Source organism: Haliaeetus leucocephalus, unplaced genomic scaffold (assembly GCF_000737465.1).
Source record: "Haliaeetus leucocephalus isolate CR32 unplaced genomic scaffold, Haliaeetus_leucocephalus-4.0 Scaffold915, whole genome shotgun sequence".
In the NCBI taxonomy this organism is placed as follows: Eukaryota; Metazoa; Chordata; class Aves; order Accipitriformes; family Accipitridae; genus Haliaeetus; species Haliaeetus leucocephalus.
The window spans coordinates 4,670,662-4,694,943 of NW_010973351.1; the positions used below are offsets into that span (position 1 = coordinate 4,670,662).

Here is a 24,282-nt window from a genome sequence, read left to right on the forward strand (position 1 = left end):
TCATTGCATTTCATTTTCTTCATAAACAGTAGGTCAAGCTGTGCCTGTATGTGCAGGCCTGCTTTAAATATGGACTATGGAAATAAGATGATCCTACTGTATTCTTTAGTCCCTAGTTGTGCATTTGCCCCATGGAGCCAACGTATAGAGCAGTTCAGATATGAGAGACTTCCTGGAGGGAATATTAGGGAGGTTTCTGTTGTCATCCATCAAGTCATCTTAAAACTTAATAGGTATGGTATCATGCATGTTCTTACCAGCAGTCAAGAACTAGTAATTTGCTTCACTGATAATTTTTTTTTTTTTTTTTTTTTTTAAGAAAACTGTTGTCTTTTAATATGGTGACTAATTTTATTTTGGTTAGAGTTTGTGAGGGAGTTCAGCACAGGCAGTTGCTCAACTGCATGCACTAGACTTATTAGTTAGAATGTGCTAGTACTTTGCATGCATGCTTTCTGTGAATCATGGAGTTATTACATGCTTTTTCTCAGGATAATGTCCTAGAATTTTATGTATGGAGGCCTGTAATAGATTGTTTGGATGTTGGGTAAAGTCAAGGTTTGGCTCTTCTGGTACCAAGTTCAGCACATAGTTAAAGCAAGCACAGGAAATGGGCAGAACCTCTACCAGTCCATATATTATTGTAGGAAATATTTCCATAGACATGTAAGATCTTGCATAAATAGTTTTCCAGTAAAATACTGGAAAAGTGGCTGTTGCCTTATTAATTGTGGATTACTTGAAGATTAGAAATAAGCTGTAGTCTGTTTTTAAATGTGGATTGATTACGTTTGTAGAGCCACTGGAACATCACTATTGGTAAGATAGTAGGCAGGTAGAGCCCCCCAGATATTGTCTTAAACATTTATAAAAAAATGATTGTTATTTTTGACATAGAATGTTATTTCCAGGAGGCTGAAATTAGAGAAAAATACCAAAGACTTCCTTTCACGTTCTGCTAAAATTTCCGGCTAACAATAGAGCTCTAGCTTTTGTTGTATTGAGTTGCAAAGTGGAGAAATACAGTCAGAGATCTACGTTTTTTCCAAAAGGAACCTAATGTATAGTGGGTTTTAATATGCAGAAGTAAAGTTAAAGGCAGAAGTATGTTGTTGAATCAGTAAACAACTACCTTTTTTCACTGATAAATTATTCCATAGGTGAAGAGGTAAAATAGAAATAAATTCTACGGTGTCAGTTTGAGGCTTTTGAAGTTTTGTCATTGCTTTCCATTGCTGTGATTCTTTCCATGAGTAGTAAAAGTGGGTGCTTTGTGACGTATTTTATTTTCATGTTTCGTGATGTTCATGTTTCTTTGTAAATCTGCTTCTTGCTTCTGATGTAACTTAATTAACATTCTGAGATTTTTTTTAATTTGAAGTAGTCTTACATTTTGTTTTCATTGGGAGCTAATATAATTTCTGGCAACTGGTGAAAACACTGGATTTATTGAGCATTCAATGATCTTGTTTTCAGGGAGAAACAAACTTCACCTACTTAAACTCTAGATGAATCTTAACGTTAAAGCTTTTCACTGTTGTGATTATGCTGCTGATTACTAATAGCTAGAATTAAGAGTATAGACCTACATAAACTGGGTCCTGAAATGGGTGTACTTGAGCAGTGTTGAGAATTAGTAAGGAAAAATAACTGTAGTACAAAAGGAGAAATTGACTGTTGAGAAGTGCAAAGAACCTTCTGCACAGCCAATGAAATGATATGAAATCCATACATTTATTTGATCTACAATTTGCTGTTGTGTGTGTATCAGATTTAGTTACGTATTTGATGTGCCATTGAATGTGACTGTTTTAATATGAATGTGGTACTAAAAAAAGATACAAAATTTGTTTAACAGTAGTTGACATAACAGGAGTGTTTTGAAATACATAGGAAACTGCCTGAATGGGAGTATTAATGCAATAAACAAGAATCTCATGTTAAGTTTTGGTGTTTCAGTAAAGTGCCCTTCTCAGAGTACTTTTAGAAGTCCTGCCCTAAAATCTGAGATGTTAGCTCTCAGTATAATTAAACTGGAATTGCCCAGATTATGCTGATAGCTCTGTTAATATCATTAAAGTTGTTCTTATTTGCTATATCCCTCTTTGTTTCAAAAAGTGCACGTTAATAGTAAAATCTAGATTCTTGCATTAGAAGTTGTTATGATCTTTTCTTCCTATTGCAATTTACCTTTGTGTCTGGAACAATTTCATTTTCATTCTGTGGATGACTTTGCCTGCCTTTTGTTGCTTTTTTTCCTTCTCTGTTACTGCATTTTTCAATAATTTTCCACTGTGTTCTTGTCTTTTTTCCCTTTTCTTCCATTTCCCCCTGCCACTGACAAGCTGTGGCACTGGCTTAATAAGAAGGTAAACAAACAGAAAAATTGTGATTCCAACTAATGGATTCTGTGGTTTTGGGGAGGTTTGCTGGGGGTTTTTTTGCAGCATGAACACTCCTTAACATGCCTTGCTTCTTAGTTTTCTCTCCCAAGTGTTTTTTTTCCAGCTCTTAATATAAGCTACTGAAGGTCATATAATTCTACCTGATCTCTTGTCTTCTACTAAAATGAATGCACATAGTTAAATGTTTTGTACAGCAGAATATTGCATTAGCCTTTCGAGGGTAGTTTGATTTAGTGGCACTTTTATTTAAGAACAGTTGATCTCTACCTGGTCCCCACTTGTATGCATAACACCACCAGTTCTCTCCCGGACTGGAGAGCTGTTCTCTGCTCAGAGAAAGCATTAGTTAACTGAATTAACATGGGAGTGGTAAGGGCGAAGCACAGTTGTAAAGCTATGAATGTAAGCGCTTGCAAACAGCGCATTGACTGGCTTCAGTCAGTGCTGTTAATCTTTTACTTTGGAAGTGTCAAACTGGCCTGTATACTCAGTGGTATTTGGTGCAGCAGGAGAGGAATGAGAATACTCACGATCTCAGAACTGCTGAATCTAGCAACAGTCTTAAGGGAAGTGAGGGCTAGTAAAAAAATCTACAAAATATAATTAAAGCAGTTGGTATAGCTAAAATACTCATTTTGCATGTATATGTGTGGCTTTTAAAAGTGTGTGATGTGTTTTATAAGAAATGTACTCCTCAGTTCCCTTGGTTCATCTTAGTCAACTAGGGTTAACTATTGTTCTTTGGGGAACTGTTATCTCAAGAAGTTAAAACTGTTTCAGTCCGTGTTTTGCCTTGTGTGACTGAAATCTGGACAACTCCTCAGTGCAGTGGTATCTCCCTGGGACTTTGGCAGTGTCATTGCTTCAGACAAGCACAGAGCTGGAGAGGGATGCCTGTAGCATGTGTACTTCTGCAGGACCTCCGAGTTTTAAAGGTGAAAATCTAGTATGTGATAAAATCTATGAAAACCAAGTAATTAAGTGAAATAGGAAAAAATCAAATACTATATCTGGAAATGGGTTATGCTTCCAGCAGCAACTTTTATCCTCACGTACCACTTCAGTATTAGTGGGAGAATCAGAATGGTTACTATGGTTTTATAAACAACAACCCATCCTTTCCATTCAGTAGCTATTACAGTAGAAACCATAGGTCTGCCTTGCATGTTGTGAAAGACACCTAAAATACTATCGTTCTGGATGCTGTGGAAAACAAGCAGAACAGAGTAGAGCATGGAGGCCACGGGGGCACTGGCACAACTCTCTAAAAGGTTCTTGTAAACAATGAAATGGGGCTGCACAGCTGGTATCTGCTGTGGGTGGTAGATGGGGAATAATGCTGCGTGTAGTAGTAGTCCAGGCTGAGCAGCTATAGTGAAGTTAGAAAGTTTGATCTTCAGTATTTAATCAGTGAATTCAGGGTCATATGATGGGGGGCTTTCTGTGTTTCTGAACAAGGGGGTAGGGTTGCTTGCTTTATGATTCAGTTATAATTGTCCACTAAGAGGGGAATTTTTGAATGTACTTTTGCCCTCGAACATACTTTGGATGTTTTAAAATTACGTTTTTATTTCTTGACCTTGAAATGTTTGTGTTATTTGAGTGACTTATAAGTAGTAAATATGTGCAAGCATAACCCTTCATAAAAAATTTTTTGATTAGGTATTGGTTTGTTAGCACACTTAAGGTGAAGAGCTGAGTTCAGTGAGCCATAGGTGAAAGTCTAGTCTCAACTACTTTTTTTCTGGCTCTGAGTTTGTCATTTGCTTGCTTGAAAATTCATGTATGTGGATCAATTTTTTCCTTAATATTGATAGGTTGCAAAAATAATTTAACTGTAATTGCCTTGAACTCTAAAATGTCTGGATTTTATTTTTAGTTCAGAGATTTGCACTATTGGGCAAAACCCTATGGATATAGTTTAACAGAGGGTTTTGGTTTTGGTTTTTTTTTAGTTCCTTGGAGCTATTTTTGAAAAATACTGTTTTACTTTATAGTTTCATAGGAAGAGATCCTGAAAGTCCTGTAGTGTTACATGCAGTGCTGACTCCTGTGCAAGAGCAAGCTGTAATAATATAATCAAGATGAAAAAAAAAAAGGCAAAAAAATACTGTGCAAACTGTATCAGATTCTTGTGGGTTTGTTTTGTTGTGTTGGGGTTTTTTTTGTTTGTTTGTTTTTAATAACTACATTTAAAAACAAAAAATCATACTCTACCAGAGGCAAAGGAGGAGATTTGTAATATAGAACACTGGATGCAGTTAAAAGGTTGCTTCCTTTGCACCTTTCTCTTTTTTGCCTGTCTTTGAAGGGAAGTACTTGTGAGAACACCAAGATAAATTTCTAATAATCCACCAAGAAACTAAAAATATACCACCTAGAGATGGCAGAGTTTGAAATGATGGTTGATTATGGCTGCTAGTGATAAACCTTATTTTTGTCTTCCTGTTCTGAGAGCGTGTCAGGGCTGCTTGAAACTTTTTTTTTTGGGGGGGGGGCAAACAAGAATAGTATATAATCACATAGTTTAACATAGTATATAGCCCAAAATACAGAATAGGTTCAGTTGGGCTAGCATGATTTGTTCTTTATAACGTTGTCTATGGCAGGAGACTTTAGAAAGAATTGCTAAATTCTGCAGTTGGTGTTGGTGGGACACTGGTGTAAGTAGACTTGAGACCTCATATAGCCCATTCTCTGTCTTTTCTAACTTCTCATCTGCCTCATTTCAACATAACCCTGAGATGTCTCCTGATTACAGGCTTCCCCTTATTCTTATCAGATGATATTAATGAAATGATAGCCTCAGATATTAACTGAATGAAAGGGAAATGTCAACAAGTCTAAGAAATGTCATGGAAGAAATCATGATAGATAGTGAAGCTGTTTAAAGAAAAAAAAAAATCCTTTTGGTAATTTTATGTAGATTTAATTGAAAAAGAAGTAGATGTCCAGGCATGCTTCACTCTGTGGGCAATGCAGTAAATAAAACATACTAGAAAAACTAGTGTTCTGATAGCTATGCAGTGTGAAACATGAAAATATGAATTCATGGATGATGTATTATACTGCATAATATGGAGAACCTGTCTAGATAGTAGGATTCCCAAATGTTAAGCATGAACTGTAGTTCTACTACAGCTGGGTGTAATGTGGTTTGTATCCTCACCCAAAAGTTGAAAGCAGGGAGTACTTGCAAATTATTGAGAAGCATTTTAACAGAATGCATCTCATCTTAAAAACTTTTTTTTACAGGGAGCTTAATTAAAAAAAAAAGTTTAAAAAATTGATACCTTTCCCTTCAAAACTGTGACAATTAAGGATAGTTTTTTGTGGACAGTCTATCACAAATCAGTACCATTTCAGTTTGGGTTTGAAAGTGTGACCTTCTGTAGCTTAGGAGCCTGGCTTTCCTTTTGTTGCGTAATTTTGTATGTTGTGGCAGCATCAGCTTCCTGCTGTTGACTAACTTTAAATTAGAAGCTTAGAACTGAATTTAAAACTTCATGATCTCTGGCTAATGACTAGTGTTTAGTCAATATATGTTTGTCTTTGCGTGCATGCCAGTGGTTTACAGGAAGGTTGTGAAGGGAGTAAGGGGTTGTTGGGGTAAGAACGAAGTCTGGACCTGATGCAGTGGTAAGTACAAGCACACAGGGATTTAACAGTCTAGTTTACCTGCAGTAACATAGCACCTATGCGTTATCTAGCATGAGTGTGCAAAGGTGAGTGCTTCCTAAGGAGGTATTGTGGGTAAATGTAGAGAAAAGAAGGAAGGTTTAATAGCAAGCAAATTAAAGAAGAAGGAGTAAATATAGCCCTATGTGAATGCTGTGCATCTGCTTTTACTTCTACAATACTCAATCCAATTCAGTCTTCTCCTGTGATGTGTCTGTGTACCAGTTGTGTAACTTGGATCTCCTTAAGACTGTGGTGAGAGATATAATTGCAGTACCTGTAGGCATACCAGAGCTGGCTTTCATCTAGCTTGTTTGGGCTACCTGCCCAAGTAAATAAACACAAGGTGGGCTTGCATGGCTGAGGCTGCTGCCTGTACTGGTACAACACCAGTGCTGCCATTACTTTACTAACTAGATTAAGGGTAATTCAGGCTTTACAAGTGCCGCAGACGCACCTCAATGGCAGTGTAGGCATACTCTAACCCACAGTAAGGAGTGTCAAGAAAAGATCCCCTGTTCGTCACGTTCCAGTTCAGAGAGAGTCCTCATCCTGATCTTTTGGAGCTTGCTCTTCCAGTAGTTGCTGGCATGGTGAAACATCTAAAGTGTCCAGCTTCAGCTGCGCTGAGATTTCATCTACTGGATACCACTCACGTAGTCATTGAGGCTAGCATTTTTAAAAATCTCGGACAGTACCTCCAATTTCTTGGATTCAGTGAGTCTGATTAAGGTGCTATATATAAGACTAGCTAGCGGATTTCCTTTATCTCTAAGTTAGAAATTAAATAGCAATTAGTTTGAACTTTAACTAAGAAATAACAAGGGCAGCTTTAATTTTTAATAGCTTTATTTTGAAGCCCATGCTATAAAATTTCCATCCCCTGGCCATCCAGCGTTTTTCAGTGATATTTTTTATTTCTGACCTTTAAAACAGGGACTTTTATTTCTTGCTTCTCTTGCATAATCCATAGATGTATGTGAGGCTTGGAAGAGCACAGCAAATCTCGTTTTCAGTCATATTTCCAAAGAGGCAACAGCCCCGGGTAGAGGCTACTCAGAATTTTTCAGAAAGCTGCAGGCAGGCAGGTAACCTCCCTCTAGCACTTGGCAAGGCATTTCTGATGTCTGAAATATTTCAGCAGTGCTGAAAAATGTTAAAAATATCTAAGACAAAAGATTTTGCAGATTCCTTCAGGTTCTCTGAATTCCTTTCTGCAGGTCATAGTATTGTGCAGATTTTGTTACAAAAACTTGCTGGCTCAACACCTTGTTTCTTTTAAAAGGATTCTGCTTTCTTCCACTTTTCTTCATCATTTTGAACAACAGTCCTAAAACGCTGAATACAATCCTTCCGTTAATATAGATCAAACAAGAAGCTGGTTGTAAAAGAACTTGGAAGTTTAAAAATGATTGCTTAATGTACATGAGCTGCTCAGATGCTACAGGATAAGCACCCAAAAAAATCCTTACTTTTTTTCAAATAGGAGTTATAACTTCAGCGTTAACCAATTCAGTCATCACACAGCAGTCTGTAGAACTTAGTTGTTCCAGGCCCAGTTTCACGTGTAGGGATAGGTTAAATAACGAAGAAAGAACTAATGTAAACCATCAGCAGGCATATTAGTAGTTTTGTAAGATCTCTAACTAAAAAGTTACTGGCCCAGTCACTGAATATATAACTTGTACTCACTTGGAAATACTTTCATTTACTGCATATTGGCTTTGACCTCAGTTTTCTTAAAGCACAAATTTTACAGCTGGCCTTCTGCTGCTGCTTTTTCCTGCAGTAATGCCAGATGGAGTAGAAATAGCCTTGGTATTTGAACCATAGAAGCTAGAAAAATGTATTTGGTCCTACTTGCATTGGCTTTCACAGTTTTTTTTATGTAAACAGTCAACTTGTGTATGAGACGAAGCTCAGCTTGCACTGTTCTAGAGCACTCTGCATAGTCACAGGGCTGAGCAGTTTTACTGTTTGGAGTGACATTATCAGAATTTCTCTAATCCTAATTGGTATCACTATTTGTTTGTGGACATATATAGAATGGGCCTTTCCATAAACTGACAGAACAACATACATGCCTGTTTCCTGTATCAGTAGGTTTAGCTGATGCATATTTAATGCTGAGCATCCTTTCGAGATTGGAAGTGGATAGAAATAGTCAGTGCTGAATAATTGGCCTGATGTTCAATAATGTAGAAAACCTCCAGGCCCAGTCAGTTCAGAAGGTGATGAGCAGCTTGAAAAAATTTGGTTACTTGCAGAAACACCTCATTTGTCATTTAGATGGTTACTAGCTATTGAAGTTTGAAAGTCGTGGTTGTACTTTACAGTATACCTTGATAGCTTCCAAGTCCTGTGCAGATAGCATCTGTAAGATTCCAAGTTGCTGGAGGACAAGAAACAAAGACAAATTTCTAGGTTCATAGCCGACATGAATGCTAGCTTCTTTAGGTTTAGTAAGTAAACATTGAATTACTGCTTGCTTTGCAGAGAGCTTGCTGTGTCTTGTGGTAATGTGTCAATGTTGTTTGCAAAATCACATGTCATACCATGACCTTAATCATGCTAACATCGCTTGTTAATTGTTCATCTCCAAGCTTGGGCATAAATGCTGTTTGATTAGAGCCTGATTTTTGCACTGTGATTGTAAATAAAGCTAACAATACTGTCATATAGTATATAGCATTGCTTTCATTAAAGATTGATTTATATGCTGTGATTTTTTTTTTCTTTTGTCTGTACAGATGATCGTGTGGTTGGAGAAAATGCTAGATAAAATAATCAGCATTTTCATAATATTTTTGCTAGTGATAGGAACCCTTCTGCTAGCCCTGCTCCTTACTGCAAAGGTACAGTGTGCTAAGGAATGTAATCATAGAGCTCATTTTAAATGCTGAATGAAACTTGCTGATATTTATGGAAAATTGTGTAGCTTAAAGAATTTTCTGAAAAATTAAGCAACTAAATGCTCTGTAGTTGAACTTGTTACCATTCCAAGACTTCTAATTTATAATAATCTATATATTGCATTTATATGTTTATTTACATATGAGAAAACGAATATATAGACATTTGGAAATACGAAATTTATTCTAGTAAAAGAATTACTGGCTTATATATTACAGGAACAGATTTGGTTTTCATCCTGTTAACACTTTTCTTGTCAACAGCAGAGCCACTTAGAATTTTTTCTTTTTAATTTACCTTGCATGAGAAACATATTTGCAAAATGCTTAAGGTGTATTTGTCAATTTGTTTGTGTAATTGCCTGTAATAACCTCATGGTATCCTGTTCTGAGTTTAAATGTGCTAGGATTCATGATCAGATGTTCTCTGAAATTAATTTTTGGTTTGTGGTTGGGGGTTTTTTTGCTCACCAGAAGAGGTCACTCATGTACTATTTTTCTTTTCTTTTTTTTTTTTTTTTTTTTTTAATGGAGCTGTGTTCATACTTGAAACAGTCAATAGAGATTGAATGTTTGACTTGAATACAGTTACGGAACAAAAATCGATGGATTCTGATGTCAATCTCCTTTTTCTAAAATGTAGGCTTATATAATATTGAGTACTTAAAATTCAAAGCTTTAAAAGTTGTGCAAACATTCATGCCTAAAGCTTCCTTATATTCGTAAAAGGAACATTAAGGTATTTATAAAAGGTGTCTTTTATCAGTCTTATTGAAGAATTAATTTGGTGCGGCACGTCATAGCATGGTTGGTCATGTTAGAGCTGAGCATTCATTAATTTTTACACTTTGATCCGTGGCTTAAAAAGGTGTATCTGAAACTGTGGTTTGTATTTTAGTACTTCCCTTGACAGCACTGCTGTATTGTTAAAATTTTTTCCGCTGGTGAGATAAGGTTTAAATTTCCATTTGCTATTACCACTCACACAGTGTGTGACCAAAATTGTCAGAACAGACTGATGATTATTGTATGGACTGCTTTTTTGAGTTAATGGCACTTTTGTTCTTCATAATGGGTTGTTTGCGTTGGAAGAATTATTCTTTAAATTTACAAACTGGTCACCCAGCCACCCCCTCACCCCAACAAAAAAAGCCTCTCTGTCATATATAGGAAGAGTTCTAGTTTGCATTGCATAACATTTCCTCTCTCTATATTTAATTTAGGTACATCAGGAGAGTGTTCACATGATTCAAGTCACAAGCAGCTTGATCAATGAGACAGTAGCCAGTCACCCAGAATGGGCAAAGTAAGAATGCTGAAGTTAAGCGAATAGTATAGGGTGGATGAACAAGCTTCCAGGTGCTCTTATGCATAGTTTTTAATTTAAAAAAAAAACCCATAGGTGAACAGAAATGGGAGTGACTGTTGCAGGCAGATGTAAAAGCTAAACTCTCAGGTAGCAGTAGTATTTATGCATTACTCTGGAGGACTGTCAATCTGGTATCTCATTTGAGGACTGATTGGACATTGGTGGAGAGGGACAGCTGTATAAACTTCTCTAGTTACAGTTTTGGAGAGAAAACTTGTATAGTGCAGAGAATAAAGAGGTCAATATTCTTTTCCCTTTTACCTGCAAAAGAAAAGTAATGGCAAAGAATGCTCTCTGTAGAAGGTTGTGAGATGAGAGCTAAATTATTTTTTTCAACATGGAGAGCTGGCTGCAGAATGCCTTTGAGAGAATAGGAGTTGATGAAAATGTTTTCGGAGTGAACTGAAGAAGAGTTTGAGGGTAGAAACAATGGTGGATGGGGAGAGTTGTGGTATGAATCAGTTGGGAAGGGCTGTTCCTATTAAGATCAGAAGTGTATTGTGTACGCAGTGGGAAATTTGTAAGATACAGTCTATGTAATGATTAAAGCAAACACCAAACGCAAATATTAAGGGAGAGAGAAGATTTTGAGAGAAATGCATATAGAGAAAAACAAGGGCAAACTGGTGAGCAAAGAAGTGGTTGCATGAATGGCAGAGGGGGAATAGGTAAGACTGAAGAGTATGATTTTGAGGGGAGGATGTTCCAGTTTGCTTTCATTCTGCTTCAGCTAAACAGACATTGAGTAAAGGTGAGTCCAGGCACTTATGAGGAAAAAAAGAATTGTCTCCTGGACAAGAATGGTTGACTTCTTTCAAGGGCAATTTTTAAACAAAAGTGATGATGGTTTAACAGGATTGAAATAAAGTGCGTGCGGTATTATAAGAGTGAGAGAAATTTTCAAAAATGGAACTAAAATGATATCGTTAATAAATGTTATAGTAATACATGCTTTAGCAATACCTAAGTAATCACAATCAAGAGAACAGAAAGCACTTTAAAATGTGTTTGTGTATTCCTTCATGGCTTCTCTTGTGTTGTTTGGCCTTTCCATTTTGTTATAAGATGGAAATAAGTAGGACTAATGAAAATGGAAATTTGACTGTCAGAAGCTTATTCACATAATAAAAGTACTGGAGTACTAGTTGAGTAATTAGCAGAATTTTAGCTAAAAATTTTACTTCCAGTGTTTGCATCCAAATTTGAAGCATCCAAAACACTATCTTTTAATTCATTAGGAGTAAGTATACCTCTTGCCAAATCCATCAAGCTTCACCAGCTTTCAGAGCTTGATGCTCACATTATGTTTAGAGGTGAGTGACTGAAATGTCTTGGAATTCCACTGCAGAACATTTTTGAAGGGTTATACAGACAGAAAAACTTCCATGTTGATCTTCAGTCAGGTGAACAAATGCAGCAGTTTTATTTCCTGAATATTTTCTTGTTTTGGAAGGGCTCCAACATGTGCCATTGAATCAAGATGTAGAAAGAAAGTCAAAGCAGAGAATGTGTGCCCTGTATTCACAAGTGTTGAATTGCTGGCAACTCTGTAGGTCCATAGCTTGAAGGCGACACGAATCCCTGAAGAAATTCCTGAGCAGATAGTTTAGTGGGGACTTAGAAATAACTGGTGCCCAAACCTGTTGCTTCATCTGGTCACTTTTAAAGGGAAACTACGTTAACAGTTTACATTCAGCTCATAATTCAGAATGTTGTCTTTGCAGCTAGATGAGACTGCTTCATGTAGTATTTTCAAAAAACTAGAACACTAGGAAAATTTCTAAGAATGTAGTGTGAATAGCACGCATACAGATTGAAGAGCAGATCTCTTTTGAAAAAGTTGAGATACCAATTTAACTAAGGTTTCAGGAACCTTGGAGAATTCCAAATGCAATGATGTGCCCTAGATTTAATTGTGCTTTGCTTATGAGAAAGTCTGTTCCTTGATATGTAGAAGGAAATATTCTAGTTGTATTAAGTTTATATGTATTTAACCTTAACTGTTTGTTGTTGTTCCATAATGTTAATTTGTAATGTGTTTTGGGTGTAATGAAATGAGTAAAATAGGTAGCAGTTAACTTTGTTTTCCTTCTTTAAAAACAACTAGCTGGCTGCCAGAAGCCCAGGTTATTCAGAAGGCACTCAATTCAGCAGCTAATAATGTGTACCAATATGGCCGAGAATGGATTACACATAAGGTAAGAGTGAGCTCTCCCACCTTTTTTTAATGTTTTCATTTGTTGTATATCACAAAAGTAAAAAGAAATAAAAATATTTTTGTCAGTGATTCTTTTCTGTGTGGTTAACCATTTTGTTGACAGATCTGTTCTTTCCGCTCTGTGAGTTGAAAGCGGGGTGGGAGCGACTTCAGTAGTCTTTTCTGCTCAGAGGAATATTTATTTTTAAGAGCTGAAAAATCTGTCGTCATTTTAATGAGATTGCTGGTGAAAATGCATCAAATAAAGATGAGTAATTTTTTTCATCTGGCTTTATCTGTCCAGATGTAGGCAATGTAGACTTTATTTTTTCCCCACCAGTACTCTGATTTTATGTGGGCTGGGTGTGGTAGGTTGGATTTTTATTTATTTTTTTTTTAATTACAATTCATTTATTGAAATTAAGTTTCTTCAGGAGAATTTGCCAAGATTCTTATTTATACATTTGGATATCTAGCACACATCTCAAATTATTTGAAACATTTACTCTCAAGATGATCAAGGATTTTGGATTAAGCATTTTAGAGACGGCATTGGTTTTTCAGTGCAGAAAGAAGTCCTCAGCTTAGTGCAGCAGAATGTTGGTTTTTTTACAGACAAAATCTTCATGTTGTGAACTATGTTGTCTGAAGTGCGTATTCCATACTGATACTCGGCATTTCTAATCATTTGGGTTTGAGCCATGCATTTACTGACAATCTTATGTGATTCATCTATCTTGGAGTTTGTCAGTAGATGCCAGCTTTATTCTGTCCTGTATAATAACAGATTTCTGTATGTTTTAGCTCCATAAGATTTTAGGAGAAAAAGTGAATAACACCGCTGTGATTGAAAAACAAGTGCTAGAGCTCTGGGACAGGCTTTATCATTCTTGGTTTGTGAAGGTGGGTAACTTGTTTAAATTTTATTTATATAAACTATTGCTTAGTGCTTTGAGATAATTATGCTAAGTATGCATTTCTGAGAAAGAGATTGGCAAAAAGTTGGAATGCTCAGTAAGGGTCATAATAATGAAAAATTGGTAAAAATTTCAAGTGTATAAGATCATTCTACAGTCACAGGTTGAGTACAGCCAGAGCTATGTCCTTCACTCAAGTAGTTATGTGTGTTGTTATGTATGCCATTTAATTCACACTTTGCTCACTTTTTATATTTAGTATTTCATAGTTTACAGCTTTCTGTTGAATTTTTGTGGTCTTGAGGGGTTAGGAAAAGCAAACTGGTATTCTGCATGATTTGTGTAACTTTAATTAATTTTGAAATTTTGTGAAAGAAATTGTCCTTTCCCTAAGTTTCTTATGATGCATTTTTGCCAACTGTACTAGCCTTCCTATAATGGGTTCTGCACACTGAACCTTGAAAAGTTCATAAGAGTTAAATGTTTTTCATGCTGCTGATGCTGTTTGCCTTTTAAAGGAAAAAGCAATTCATTAGCTGTGGAGCAATGGAAATATCAAAATCCAGAAGTCATACCCCTGAAATACTTCTGTATATTTAAATAATTGCTATTATAGTATACGAACACTTTCTTTATACAGTTGTTTTTAAAATACCTCTAAAGTTCCAAGATCTCTGTATTAAAATAAGTTTAAGAGTTTCAGTATAGTAGTCAAAATAGATGGGGAAAGCATCAGTTTCTCCTTCTGACAAGGTAATGCTGTAGAAGAGCATGTGGAGAGATAACATGATGCTGTTGAGGAATATGGGACCACTGAGGAGAAATTAAAGCTGTATCTAAAATAGATTTTGGCTGGACTTAAGCACTTGGGAGTGTTCAGTGTTAAACGCTTGACCAAGAAATGTGCCACTTTTGATACAGTTATGGTGATAAACGTGTTGCTTTTACTAATACAGGCTGTGTGTCAGGACTGTATGGTTCAGTAGAGCTCTGTGTCACTACATGTGCAGGAGGAATATTTTTGTTGCTGCAGTATGCAGCACAGGTTATGTCTGTGTTCTTTGCATTATGTGATTTCTTTCCTGCCACTGTTATTTGAGGGAACACGATGAGGCTTCTTTCATGTAGATGCTCTTCTGGTAGGGTAAGAAACAGCTTCCCTAGCAATCAAAATGGCAGAAAGAGCTTCAGGAACACAATGGTGGTTGCTGTCTACAATCTTGAAGTCTGTTCCCCTGACTGCTGTTTACATACTAGACACCCTATGTTACCATTGGCATGCTGGGCTGCAGCTGGTTATCTGCGGGCTGCAGGTAACTCCTCCAGAGTCTATTTCTAATCTTGCCCCTTCTGTCACACTCCATCTCCATGTAGATGTCTCATCTGAGTGCTTTCCACCTGGCTATTTTCTTCTGTAATATTACAGTAGCCTTGTGTAGTCCTTTTAGTATATCTGAAAACTGGTAAACTAGATGATAGTGCAGCATGGAGGACATGTGTACCATCTCTTAACTCAATACAGCTTTCAAGCAATCTGTAGGTACCTGAAGAACCCAGGCTCAGGTGATAACTCTTTCATGAAAGCTGTAGAGTTGAGGAAGTTGCTGACGAAATGTAGGTTCAAGCATTAACTGCTACTTTCTGAGAAGATCAGTAGGTAGCAAATGGTGTGTATTTTAAAAGGTTCTAAAGATGTTGTGATAGATCAGTCATCATTGTGTCTATGTACTCAATGAAGTAAAATAGTGGCAGAATATTAAACCACTTGGAAGATGATGGCATAACGCTGCAATCAAGGTGTCTTTTTCAAGGGCAAGAATCTCCTCTTCCTAGTCCATTCAGGTGTGGGGATTTGTTTTGTTTCTAAGATCTAGTGAATTTGTTGAAGAGGAACCAGTTGACAATTTCTTCGAATCCCTTATTTATCAACACCTGAGGCCTTAGGTGCTACAACAGTATGGTTGCTAAATAACAATTAACTTGATGTGTATGAATAACCATGTTACAAAATTTGCAAATGATGCCAGATTCTGCTAGTTAATGGTGAGAGCTGTCTTTGAAAAAAGAACTAGATGAACAGAAAATCAGTTCTTGATACAGTTTGCAAATACAGAAGGCCTATTGGAGGGAGATTTTTGACCACTCATGTTTCTGCTCTAAATAAACAGCCAGCTCAGAAAAAAGATTTCTGTGTCGCTGTGGATTGTTAGTGAATGTTGCTAATTGTGCATTGTAAAGTGTAACAATGCATCTAGGGAGAATTGGTAATAAGCAGAAAATGTAATGCTCCTAGATAAATCAGTGCAGGGGCTACACTTGGAATACTACTTGCCATGTATGCCAAAAAAGATACTGTCATTTTGAATGCAGGCTGGTAAGGTTAAAAGTTTTTGGAAAATTCTAAGAGAAGTAGTGGGACACTTAACATAAACATCGGAGTTTGAGAAATTGAGAAGTCTTTTGCTATTAAAGATTAGGATGAGGTCTGTTGTAGTCAACGGGTTTGCTCGGACTTGCTTGCAGTGGAATTTTGGCATCCTTCTCTGAAACAGTTGTCGCAGTCCCAGACTGAGTCAAATAGTCTCATGCCAGACAGTAATCAGGTGTGATTCAGCTGGACAATAGGCAACTTCATAATTAGGGTGAAGCCACTTAAGGAATTAGCTGTTGTGGTTATGGCCATTTCCTGTTGTCTCGCTGTGTTGCAGTTACAAAGCTGTGTAGTCAGAAGAAATCCTCCATGTTTCTAGTTCAGCTTTTAGCTTTTGCATGACTGAACATTGCCAGTGCAGAAGTAGACGCTGGCTGTGAGAAAACTACTTGTTTTGGTTTCTGCTTGTATTTTCATTTGTGGGTTGTACCTGGGAGAAGTTGTATGTTGCAAACAGTAAATTATGTAGGCAGTAACTAAAATATTCCTTCTTTCTTGTGTGCTTTCATAAAAAGCAAGATGGATACCATTGTATCAGTGAAGCTGTAAAGCTAATGTTCAACTGAGGTGAATCAGTACAATATACTGAACTGTCATTACATGGGATAATTAACTATGATTTTTCTGTCAGTTTTTAATTTTTCCAGTGTACAGAGTACTTCCAGGTATTTTTTGAGGATGCCAGTTAAAGCAGGTCTAAGTATTTAGATGCATGTTGGCTCTGTTCCTCATTAAGAAAATGTTAGTCTTTGGCTTTCTCATATCTGCACGTTATTCAAATGTCTGTTTTCTTTACGTCTGTGTCTCTCTTTAAGAATGTAACACACTCTGGAAGACACAAAGGGCACAAATGGCACATAAACCGTCAAAACAGCTGGCTTGGTGATATTCTGGACTGGCAAGATGTCGCATCATTTGTTCATGATAACATTGAAACATTTCTTTCGGTATGTATTTTTTGCCCTTATTACCAAATTGGTCTCATTTTTAACTGATAAGAATTCCTCCTAGGACTACCACTAAGGTTATGGATTCAAGTACATGGAAAATTATGGAAACAGTGTTACTTACAATTAATTACCTAAGCAATTATTGTAAGCCTACTTAAGATATAACCACACTACAAACAGAAGTGGTTATGATGAAGAAGCCCTCCTGATTTCGGCATCTTCATTAATGCTAGCTTCCCAGACTTCTTCCTGAGGGAGATTGTTACTGTAGGATTACCTGTGTCACCTGCAAGTTGGTTTTAAATGCTTTATATTATGTAGTTTTGTCTTTTTTAAAAAGAGACCAATTTGTCTAGGCTATAATTGAGGAAACTGTTGACCAAGAGGTTGTGAAAACAAAATATTTTTTTGTAGTCTTACTTTTTTTCCCTCAAATTGTTATTCATTGGGTTGAAAGCAGCTTATTTCTCTCTTCTTTTATGAAAGTTCTGTGGAGAGTGAAATTAATATTTTACACTGTATGAATTCCTCAATTAATGCACTGGACCTTTCACCTCATGAGGAGAAAAAGAAAAAGCATTGAAAGCAATCCAAACTGAAGCAACTACATTTCTCTATTAAGCATTTCAGACTTAACATCTTTTATACAGAGTCAATCCCTGATATAGTTCATCTTTGACTTGAGCTGTTATAAATGAGAAGTATCTTCAGATTACTATTTATCCATTTTGGAAGAATACTATTTAGGCCTAACTCGCAATATAATGTTTCTGTGGATACAATTAAAGTGTGGATACAATTAAAGCTAGTATTTGCCTGGAGGCAGTTCTTGGTTTAACTGGTGGGCCTGTGTGCTTTTTCTGTACTCCTTCAACTGCTGCTTAAATGGTTACAGTTTCTATCACAGAAGATGTGAGTCAAGAAAAAGTTGAGAGAAACTTTTTATTGCAGTGAACCTTTTTGCAGTTAACAGTGAAATTTGCTTAATACTTTCTGAAAGTTGACCGTGCATGCTTGAGGCAGAGTTATAAAAATGCACAACACATCATCATTTAAAATCAATATGGAGTTTCCCTCTAGGCAAGAGGGAGAGAAGGAGGAGAAACTACACGATAGGTGCTAGCAATGTCATTTACAGCATTGCTGCACAGTGCTCAGAAACCATGATGATAAGTGTGCTTCAGTAATCTAAATAGGCTAGAATAATGCAGGAAATAGTGTAAAGAGAATAAATATTGAAGACTGAAATACATTAATATTAAAATTTATATCTAGCTAGCATGCTTTGCTTTACTTCTAAAATCTGGTTTAGAAGTTCAGGGGAAAAAAGTGCCAGCAGTTGACTTGCTTTCCTGTTTATTTCCATGAACTCATTACTCATCAGCTGTTGGGAAACACCTGTCCTTTTTCTCCATACGCTCACGTCCTTAATGACAGACTGTAAACCAGTCAGCACAGTATATAGCTCTAAATCCTGATTTCATATCCTTACCGGGCAGCATTTTCTTTGCTGGCTTGCTCATCCACAATGCATTGCATAAACATTACTCACTGATATTTCAAATGAAAATTGATGAAAGTCTGATTTCTGTGCTTGTTTAGGTCATTAAAACTTGGGAGATGATGAAAATAAGAATAGTTTTGACTTAAGTTTGGTGTTTCTAAGCAAGTTGCTTACCTACCCTAGGATACAATGGAAGCTTACTGTATTTGGGATTTATGTTTTTATCAGAGCATGAAAATCTTTCTCTTGGTATTTTGAAGAGGAACCATGAGTTATTAGAATGGCATACTGAATTGGGAAGGATCAATATTTTAAATTAAGTGGGTGCTTTTGAGGAGTATTGGTTTTGGGGGTTCCTTTCTTATTTTGGGTGGATTTTGTTTGTGTTTGGTTTGGGGATTTTTTGGCTTTTTTTGTTTGGGTTTTTTTGTGTTTTGTGGGACTTTGGGTGGGATTTTTATTTTTTTTTTGGTTGAGTGTGTTGTGTGTGGTGTGGATTGTGGGGTGGATTGGTGGGGGGATTTAAATAGGTTAGCTATAATTCAAACTGCAGGATGTTTCTGCAATTGGAGACTTGAAATCAATGCTAACGTGCAGGTAAGGATATAGCAAGACACAGTGCAGTCCCAAAACTGCTTTGACAGTTTTTTAAAACACAACACATTTAAAGACAATGAAGTAACTGTAATGAAGTGTGTGTGGATATGCAGCTATAGTGAGATTTCCCCTACCTTTAGAAAAGAGTAAACTAAGATTACACTACTTGCACATAATAAGTACTTACGCATAGATTGAGGCTAGTGTTTACTATAAAGTAACTGCCTTGCTGGCCCCTTGGCTTTCTGAAATATTTCAGAATAGTACAGATGACTCTGTATTCTCTGAAAATACAGCTGTTTGACAGTGTCATATTGCAATCACAAGCAGATAAGCTCTTTTCCATTGATGGAAATCATAGGAAGTGTTCATCCTCTTTAGTAAGAGAAGGAGCGTTTGCTGTAAGAAAAATGTTAAAAGATGACAGATGCAAGTGTTTAACTTCAGGCTTTTTCCGTAGTGGAAGAAACTTTCATATTAGAGTTGAAAGCATATAATTAAATCACTGGTATAGCTGTGCTGGGGAATTACTGTCATTCATTTAATTTGTAACAATATGCATCGATTCAGTACTTTGAATATTAGATAAAGCACAGAAGACTTCTGTACCCTCCTCAAAATGTGCTGTTCATTATAGCAGTTACGCTTAGCTCTAGTTTGATGTAGACAGACCTTAATTATTTTAAAGTAATTCACTATATAAACATGTAAATTGCCTGAAGATTTAATATGAAGATAAGCTCTTCCAGATCATCAGTTTGCTTTTTTTCTAAAAGCTTTGGTGTTAGCAGCACTGCTGCCTTTCAGCTTCAGATTTTTCTGGTATTCTTTAGAAGCAGTAGTGTTCTAAACCAGTTTATCCAGTGATGTGTTTCTGAAGTGGGGTTTACTTCATCCTGTTCTTATTTTGGGGAGAGAACTAGAGTGGATCCTCACTTATGCCTCGAATTTTGCACCCCATGGTCTATTCTAAGGTAGTTTTCCGGGTGAATGAAATAAGCAATATATAGCTGGACTATTAGGATTTAATTTCTGAAAAATAAAAAAGCGTCATTCCTTCCCCATTCACTTGCTTTTCCATTCATACCTTTTTCGTCCAGTTCTTGAAGGCTTGAAACCTTGAAAAAGTAAATTCCTGCTGGCTAAATCTGTGAATGATCACTCAGAACTCCCTTGATGGTATATGAGACATTACTAATGTCTCCTTAAATTGATCTTTTTGCTCTTGCACAAGAATATGCATCATTCCACCAGCAGCCAGTATCTCATTCGGAGATTTCCCAGACAGGAAGACGGAAGACCTTCCATTAAGACGTACACAGCGAGCTTCAGCTCAGTTAGGTTTCTCTATCCATGCCTCTAGCATGGCTGATCTGTGCGTGCCAAATCAAGTCACTTTCTCAAATACTTTCACTGAGTTACCACATATCCTAATGTTTTCTCTGGCCCTGAGAATTTCTTCAAGTAATCTCCTAAGTTGATAGCTAATACAGTCCACTCTTCAGTAATAATTCAACTACCTTTTTTTTTTTTTTTCTGGTAAGGTAAGCATTCAGAGGTTTTGTGTTCTCTTCATAATGGGTGTTGTTTTTTTCAGGGTAGGTGAAATTCAATGTGATGCATAATTTTAGAGGAGGAGTTGATTTCTTTACAATCAGAAAGTCAAAGACATGATGCTGGAGGATGGTCCTTTTTCTGTTGCTGTTTTGTCTCTGTTTCATGTAAAGGTCAAGCAAAGATGTTTTTTCAAAAATAAGCTGTTGAGCCCTAAAGGGTTATCCCAGGACTTTATGGGTAAACATTTGTTTGGAAATCAGCTTTTACTGGAGCAGGAGGCCTTTGATCTTGTGCATACTGTATTGTTCTTCACAAAGTCCATTGTTTGTCTTTTACCTTAAAGGTTTACTGACTTGTTCTGTTGCTGTCATTTTTGAGTTGTCAGGATGATACATCTTTCTGAACAGAAAAAAAATTAAAAGTATACAGAAGGACAGATTTTTTTTCCTAATCCCTCTTTGTGTCCATTTTTATTCCCTTTATAAATCTGTTAATGATCTCTATAATCAAATTAGGTACATGAATTTACCTGGCTTCCAGAAGTTTGTTGACTTGAAGTTCTCAGCAAATAACTTGTTTTGATCAAATTCCTTTTAAACCTTGCTTTCAAGTATTGGCCAGTTTAAGAGGCCAATAGGACACCTTAGATGGCTAAGAACATTAAGTGCAATTTTGATTTCTTACCTGTTACAGATTGGAAAGGCACAGCAACTGATGCTGACGGTGGCACATCACAGTGTGATGCATAAGGGAGTCTTGAATTCTGTACAGCTTCATAGCTCTTTTAAACCCTGATCTCTTAAGGCTACTTACAAAGCAGAGTTTTGGGGAAGGAGGTGTGTTTTTCAGTTATTGAGTAACAGTAATATTAAAAGTGTCATTATTGCATAAATGTTGATAGTTGTGTTTTAGAGAACTCATCTCAGCTGGCAAGGCGTTAGAAATTGTTTCTGCCTAGTAACTGAGCTCATTAACTCCACTGCAGTATGCTCTGGGAATCAAACAGCAACATGAACTCTTCTTAGGTGCAGGTATTTTGATTTTGTGACTGTTAGTGAAGTATTTGAGCACTTTCTGATACTGTATTCAGTAATGATTAATGTCTGCTATGTCTGTTTTCTTATCCTAGCAATGAGAAGCATGTGTCTTGAAATTTTAATGGTACATACGCATAACGAGGAACTTACTCTGTAGCTGGAGATGAGTCCTAAAAGATGCACTTGCTTTCGTAAGAAACTGAAGCTGAATGAAAGGCACTGTCTGCACTTACTCTAAAGCAAATGCTAGTGATAACTAGTACAACAGTTCCAACCAGTGACTCTACCTAACAAGGATGTTCTTCTAGGAGAACCATTCCTGATAGTGATTGAACCACCTGATAACAGCCTTCAAACTAACTGCAGTTGTATACTCCTGGTTATCAGCTCCTTAGGCTAAAGCTTCTAGGGAAAGCGTTAAACAAATACAACCTATACTGGAGGAACATACTATTTTGAAGGAAACTTTCCCAGCCCCCACTAGATGTACACTGTCTTGTAGCAGATGGAATAAGCCCCTGTCCTTGTGAACCACTTGCCAATATCAGCTCAGCTGATGTGTTGCAAGTGATGGTGTGCTAGGGAGGGAATTAATGATTGCTGTGATCAGTATTTAGAAGACTGATAAATCAGGCTAATTTTAATCTTGAAAACTTTATTAGACTAGCTTTCTTTAACAACACAATTCATGCTAATGGTTTGTTTTACAATCTACTAATTGTTATCATTACATATTCAAAGTGGTCAGTCCTAAACAATTGTGTCCTACATGAGCTGTGAGGATAGAATACCATCTGGTGACGCTGTGTAGTTGTCAGCAATAGCCTCTAGCCTTGATGGTCTGAGTTACAGAAGTCAAAGCAAGCAGGCTCAAGAGCTCTTAAATACAGAAAGCTGGAATTGAAATGGACATCTTCTTCCCTTAAATTAAAGAGCTTGTCATTTTATAAGGTGTTTCTTTTTCTGGACAACTTCCACCCCTTGACCTCTGCCGTGGACTATATGCTGTGTGATATTTGGAGAGGCATTACTTTTCCAAGAGATGGCAGGTGACTTGTCCTGTTGCTTGCCTGTTTGGTTTTATTTTTTTTTTCCCCTTCCTTAGTTGCTACCACATTTTCTTAAAGCAAAAGCAGTCTTTTGCTAGCTCTTAAGATTGTACATTTTCCAATTCCTTCTTCCTCAATGAACTGCTTGTGTTTCGGGGGCCTTTGTCTTCAACCTGCGTCCCTATTTTCAAGGCCTTTGCTGCTGTTGTGAGATTGAACTCCACAACATAACAGGAGACCTGTGGCACCAAGCTCCTGTTCACACACCAAGTTCTAGTAACAGACTTAAACATCTGGGACTGGAACCTTGCACAGTTAGCATACAACTTACAGCCTGTTACTAGCAATGGCAGTACTATTTTTACTGACTACCAACTCAAAGGCCTCTGCTTTAGCCACAAACAATTCCCTCAAAAATCACTGTGCTCTGTGTTTACAGTTTTCATAGTGTAATGTACATTTAATAAAGTTGCCTGGTGGCTGCATGAAGTTATACCACTGCTGCACCCCCAGAATGAATTCTTAATCCATAGAAGAAGGAAGGGGACAAGTACCAGTGGAAGAACATTTGTCAGTAGAATATCCTCTTCACTTCTAACCTCACTTGAATTCTCAAGGGAGACTGATAAAACCTGTTCAAAAGATGAACCTTAAAATTCATAACTCTCATTAAATAGCAAGAAGCATGAACTAAGCAGATCTTTCTGGTTTTACTATGTGTTGTAATTCCCTGTCACTTCCCCAGCACTTATTCCCTCCCAAGTTTATGCTTAATAAATTATCTTCCATATCTTTCACTCAGTTCCAAAGGAGAGGCAATCACATGGCTCACACTCCTTTGTCTGCTCTGCAAAAGCCAGCTGCTGTTGGGGTTGTTTTGTTGTTGTTTTGGGGTTTTGGCTTTTTTTTGTTTTAATTCAGTCTAATTGATTAATATACTCATTAAACCAAGAGTAACTGTTGCTAGTATTGAAGTCTTCACTTACAGCTTTGAACCTTGAGAAGGGCTTTTGTGTCAGAGCTTTTACATTTTTTTTCCAGTTATATTAGTTAGTCTGAAAGAAGGTATGGCTTTTTGTTTGTAACCTTGCTTCTTTTATATGTTTGAATCAGTTTCACTGATACAGTCTTAGCGTATTCCTTCTGAATGAAATATTTGTTCTGAAACTACTGTGCCCTGTGTTTAGGATGCCTCCATGTACCATGCCATGCCTTTATGTCCTTAATGGCTCATGAAGTTGCTGCCTTATTCAGATTGATGTGTCTGCATCCGTACATAAACTAATTTGGCTGTCATGGGTATTCTGTGTTTAAAGGCATGTCTCAAAACTACTCTTTACTGTCTGTAACTAATCAGTAGTCAGTTCCCCAAGCCAGTACAAAATTCAATAGATTGTCTAGCATTGCTTGATTTATTTTCCACAAATAAATCTGTGGTTGACTTGACTAACTGGTGCATCCCTCCTCGAAATCACAACTTGTGTAGTTGTCTGCAGACATTACAAAAATTGTATCTCATTACCATTAAAACATTTTTAGAACAAATTTATTAAACTAGTAATTTTATTATTTGATTTGAAGCTGTCTTCAGATGTATTTCCAGCTTCTGGTGTTACTCCTTCTTCTTTGTGTTTTAGCATTTCTGCTTTTGAAAAGATGAGTTTTCTCTCCCAAGACAA

At 36.8% G+C, this 24,282-nt stretch overlaps 1 protein-coding gene across 1 annotated transcript in view; it reads left to right on the forward strand.

The window, feature by feature from the left end:
• Positions 1 to 24,282, forward strand: part of TMEM245 (transmembrane protein 245) — an 80,453-nt gene that overhangs the window by 26,461 nt on the left and 29,710 nt on the right. Inside the window, exons 7-12 of the mRNA XM_010583579.1 lie at positions 2,346 to 2,369; positions 8,834 to 8,938; positions 10,219 to 10,301; positions 12,472 to 12,562; positions 13,366 to 13,464; positions 16,725 to 16,856. Of these exons, the coding sequence (XP_010581881.1) occupies positions 2,346 to 2,369; positions 8,834 to 8,938; positions 10,219 to 10,301; positions 12,472 to 12,562; positions 13,366 to 13,464; positions 16,725 to 16,856 (534 nt within the window). The remainder of the gene's footprint in view (positions 1 to 2,345; positions 2,370 to 8,833; positions 8,939 to 10,218; positions 10,302 to 12,471; positions 12,563 to 13,365; positions 13,465 to 16,724; positions 16,857 to 24,282) is intronic.